Below are 4,649 nucleotides of genomic sequence, written 5' to 3' on the forward strand. Positions count from 1 at the left end.
GGCACCTTAGAGCGCCAAATACTCTTCCAAGGAAACATCTCATGGCCAAAATTAGACAAGGCCTTGAAAAGCGACTTAACCTCGAATTTACCTTTCCTAGACGAGGCCCAGCAAATACGATCCACCGTACCTACAGAGATCTTGCACGAATACAATCGCTCAAAAAAAGGAGCAACCAACTCATCTCCCAATCCTGAACATGTCGCACAAAAGTGACATTCCACTCTATAACCCCACTCCTCCAAATTAAATTGTCCTTCACTCAAGCTTCTTTGTGTCTTGCAATGCTGAACAGAGAAGGGAAAGCTTGCTTCAAAGGAGTTTCCCCACACCAAGTATCATGCCAGAAACGAACTTTCGAACCCGCCCCCACCTCAAACCTACACCCTTTGGCAAAGGAACTCCAACCTTGACGAATATGCTTCCATACACTCACGCCATGAGAACCCGAAACTTCCTTCGTGCACCACCCGCCTTCCTGTTCTTCGTATTTGGCTTTGATAACCTTGCACCACCCGCATATTGTCTCATGCGATGAAGTATGTTATTAAACAACGCCAAGTACTGGGTATTAGCCTTTGGCCCATCTTCTAAACCATCTGCAAGTATAATTCTTCAGATCATTATTTATGAGTTTACTTTACTCTCTTGTTGGTTGCTTAGAGACTTTAGTGCTTGTAATTTTTCCATTATATTTAGCCAATGAATTATTATTGGCACAAATTACTAGCATTTCCAAAATGGAATTTCATGAAACTCCAATTATGTGGAGCTCAAAAAACCTGTTTGTAATAGAAACTTCTTTTTTTTATAGGTAATGTAAATTATTAAAAAGTGTATGGCACCCCCAAGTACACGGGCAGTATACACAAGCGGCTCCAAACAAGCAAAAAACCCAAGCAACAGCAAGACCACCCACAAAACCACTCACTCGACAAGCCTTAAAGCCCAAAAACCCCCCGAAGCACTCAACGCTAGAAAGCATGAGTCTTGCCTTTTCCCCCACCTAGAGGATGCTCCCTTAGCATCATAGTTGATGCAGAATTATAAGTTTAGAAGCTCCCTTCTACCCTTTACCTTCCGAGGGGTAACCTCTAAAGTGGTATCGATCCCCGCACATGGATCCCCCCCATCAAATCACAATCCAGTCGGGTGGTAGGGGGGAAATCACCCAAAGGGTAAGGTAAATCTTCGTCTTCCCCAGCCCAGAAACCACAGCCCTCCTCTTCACTATCCACCAACTACGAAGATGGACTGACCAAACCTATCACTGCACTAGAAGATACGAACAGGGTATTGAACGCAAACACTACCACGGCAATCAAGCTAATGTCCACTTTCAAAAATCTGCTATCCCTCATCTTACGGTTATAGCACTTCATGGGTTTAGAGCTCAGCAAAGATGGGTACCCCAAATCAAATGCCCTATGCCCTTCAGCCACAAACTTATATCATATTCAGGTCCTTCACTAGGGCAATTTTTCCAAACTCATATTTATCAAGACTTTTGGTTCACTTGCAACCCAAATAAAGGAAATCCCTACACCCCAACTCTCAACTTCTATTTATTACCTTTTCCTAGGGCTGTTAAGTGAGCGAAGCGTCTCGCGAGCAAGCTCGGGCTCGGCTCGCATAAGATCGACTCGTGCTCGACTCGAATATTATATGAAGTACTTCGTGAACACAAATCCTAGCTCGAATATTAAACGAAACAAGCTCGGCTCGACTCGGCTAACTCGTGAGCAGCTCGTGAGCTCGGCTCGTATAAGGCTCGCCTCGCTTATTAAACTCGGCTCGTATATTTTTTATTAAGTAACAAATAACAATATATAATCAACATTACTCATTTACTCAATAATAACAAATATATTATATACCTTTGTTTTTTTTTTTTGTTATTTATGTATATGTGTGTATATATATTATATATATAATATATGTATATATTAATATAAAAACATATAAGAAATATATATATATATATATATATATATATATATATATTGTCATTAGTCATTTTATCATATGATATAATCATATAGTACAACCGCACAAGTTATTGTGTCATTTAATACAAATATTATAATTAGATAGTTTATACTTTGGAAATTGGAATCGTATATATCACATAATCATTAATCATTATATAATCATATGGTATATCTACATAAGTTATTGTGTTATTTAATCAATACATTATAATTATATATTTTATTCTTATAAAACATATATGATGTATCACATGATCTTAGATCTAAGATAATATTAATATTAATTGTGAGATAATATGATCATAAAATTTAAGTATGAGTATACGACCATTAGATCATATGAATTTATTACTTAGAGTTTGAGTATTTCGGTTTTCTTGCTTCTATTTTGTAATAAGGCTTGGCCACTCGATCTGCCTACTTGGATGTGAACTGAAGTATTGAACTTTGATCCAGATCTTTTAGGTCGTAGATGTGAATTTTAGTCCAAACCTTCGAGTTGTGGACATGAACTTCATCCTGGCTTTTGGGTTGAAGAGGAATTTGCGCTACCTATACATTGGATTGCGTCTGTCTTATGTTTGTTTAATGTTCTTTAACATTTTAGTTGATTTTGTATGGATGATTGTGATGTTGGGATTAATCTATTATATTTGTTTAATGTTCTTTAGCATTTTAGTTGATTTTGTTAGTTTTAATTGTAAGGTTGACATTAATCTGATATGTTTGTTTAATATTCTTTAGTATTTTAAGGTGCAAATTATTTTGGATGATTTTTATAATCTAATACATCTAAATTACAAAAAAAAAAAAAAAACAAAGTCGAGCTCGAGCTCGAGCTCGAGCCTGGCTCGAGATCGAGCAAAATAGTCGAGCTCGAGCTCGAGCTCGAGCAGTGTACATAGCCTGTCGAGCCGAGCTCGAGCAGCATAGTCGGGCTCGAGTCGAGCTCGAGCTCGAGCTCGAGCCTGACTCCAAAATAAACGAGCCGAGCCTGGACAGCCAAAGCTCGCCCAAGCTCGGCTCGTTTACAGCCCTACCTTTTCCACATTTTCATTGCAAACAAACAATGAAATTACGTCATATATATAAACTTGTACAGAATAGAGATTAAAAAAAACTACCTCTAGTTCCCATATTATTACCTTTTTTTAACCCCAAGATAGCTCAATTTGCTGGGAACTACGTCTCATGAAGCAAGGGTCATTAGTTCAAATCTCTCATTCCCTTTCCCTTTGGGCCTATTACTTAAAAAAAATAAAAAAATAAAATAAAAATTGCTTTCTTTCCTTTCCCTACATTTCCATGGCAACCAATCAGCAAAGTCGTCATAAAATAGCTACAATGTAAGGTCTAAAGAGGAAAAATAAAAACAAAGGGACAAAATTATACGAAATAGAAACAATGAAAAACCCTAAACCCCAATTTCGGTACAATCACTTTCTTTCCTTTTCTACAACATTTTGACGGCAATCAAACTGAAAACAAAGCATAGAATTTAGTGGACAAGATAACCTTGTTGCTCGAGAGAGAAAGCTTGAACGCAGTTACGCAGTTGTGTTGAATCAAGATGAGTAGGGAGCTCTTGACCTGTTGTGGGGTGAGCTCCGTGAACCGAACTATGAGTTGAAGGGTGAGGGGTCCTCTTCGAAGAAGACTCTCACAAACTTTCTGCATAATATTTGGATACAAATATTAGAACATGCAGACACAGAAATAGGTATATGTGTAGGTTCAGAGAGAGAGAGAGTTACAGCAACGATGTTGCCGAACTGGTTGGTCATGAGGTGTACGCCCAACTTGATGCCGTACAGGGTCACCATGTTAAGTCTTTTTTCTTCCTCCTCTTCTTCGCGAAAGGGATTTAGAGAATGAGAGCACCAGGACAGATAGAGGGCGCCGAAGAACCCCAAGCTGGGATGTAAACCACAATATCAATCATTTTAGTATGATAAATAAACAAGTAAATCAATACATCAATAAGACAACCATGTGACCAAATTACTCATTTCTTTATTTCTCTTTTAAAATCTTAAGACAATTGTGCCATTGTCTATTTCACGGTAGCTGCTGCTACCGCTGTCAATTGAAGGAGACAAAGAGAGATAAGAGAAACAGAGAGAGAGGGATGAGAGATAGAAACAGAGAGAAAGGGGGAAGAGAGAGGATTGGTTGACGATGCAGAGAGATATAAATGTGAGGATTAAATAGAAAAAAAGATGATGCAGAGAGAGATACCTGGGTTGACGAGACAATAGTGGTTTTCTCAGCCGTTGAGTGTCGAGGGTTCTGTGAGGGTTTTGTAAGAAATTTATTTTCTTGTTTTTTCCTTTTTTAAGCCATGAGCTTATTCCCACAAAGAAACTAAACTAATCTGCAGCGTTCAATGTTCATCCATACGGACCATACCATTCTTTGCCAGAAAGGTCAGATGTAGAGATCAAGGCTTTGTTTGGTAATGGGGATGGAGTTGGCCCAAATACTGTTCATCACCATTTTCTAAAAAAATTAACATCAAAACATTTTAACTTTTTCACTTTTAATATCAAATCATTCACTTTTTATTATTATTCAAATAAAAAAATCACTACAAAACAAAACTTTTTCACTTTTTCATACCACTTTTTTATTTTTTTTATACCAAACATTCTTACTTTT

At 37.6% G+C, this 4,649-nt stretch overlaps 1 protein-coding gene across 2 annotated transcripts; it reads right to left on the minus strand.

Moving 5' to 3' along the window:
* Positions 1-299: 299 nt before the first annotated feature.
* On the minus strand, positions 300-4,350 carry LOC132180388 (uncharacterized). 2 transcript variants are annotated; one of them, XR_009440140.1, is made up of 4 exons: positions 4,230-4,350; positions 3,746-3,905; positions 3,507-3,662; positions 300-599 (listed from the first exon to the last, which is right to left on the minus strand). XR_009440140.1 is itself a non-coding variant. In XM_059593189.1 (3 exons), the coding sequence occupies exons 1-3, from the start codon at positions 3,812-3,814 to the stop codon at positions 591-593; spliced, it is 234 nt and encodes a 77-aa protein (XP_059449172.1). In that variant the 5' UTR covers positions 3,815-4,350; the 3' UTR covers positions 301-590. The 2 variants fall into 2 exon arrangements, 1 of the variants encoding a protein (XP_059449172.1); XM_059593189.1 differs by having other exon boundaries at positions 301-599; positions 3,746-4,350.
* Positions 4,351-4,649: the final 299 nt, after the last annotated feature.

This window comes from Corylus avellana, chromosome ca5 (assembly GCF_901000735.1).
Source record: "Corylus avellana chromosome ca5, CavTom2PMs-1.0".
NCBI classification, from domain to species: Eukaryota; Viridiplantae; Streptophyta; class Magnoliopsida; order Fagales; family Betulaceae; genus Corylus; species Corylus avellana.

Coding starts and splice junctions, on each gene's coding strand:
- LOC132180388 (XM_059593189.1), bottom strand. CDS start 3,814: ATGGTGACCCTGTACGGCATCAAGTTGGGCGTACACCTCATGACCAAC. Junction 3,663..3,745: donor AGTTCGGCAACATCGTTGCT/GTAACTCTCTCT, acceptor AATATTATGCAG/AAAGTTTGTGAGAGTCTTCT.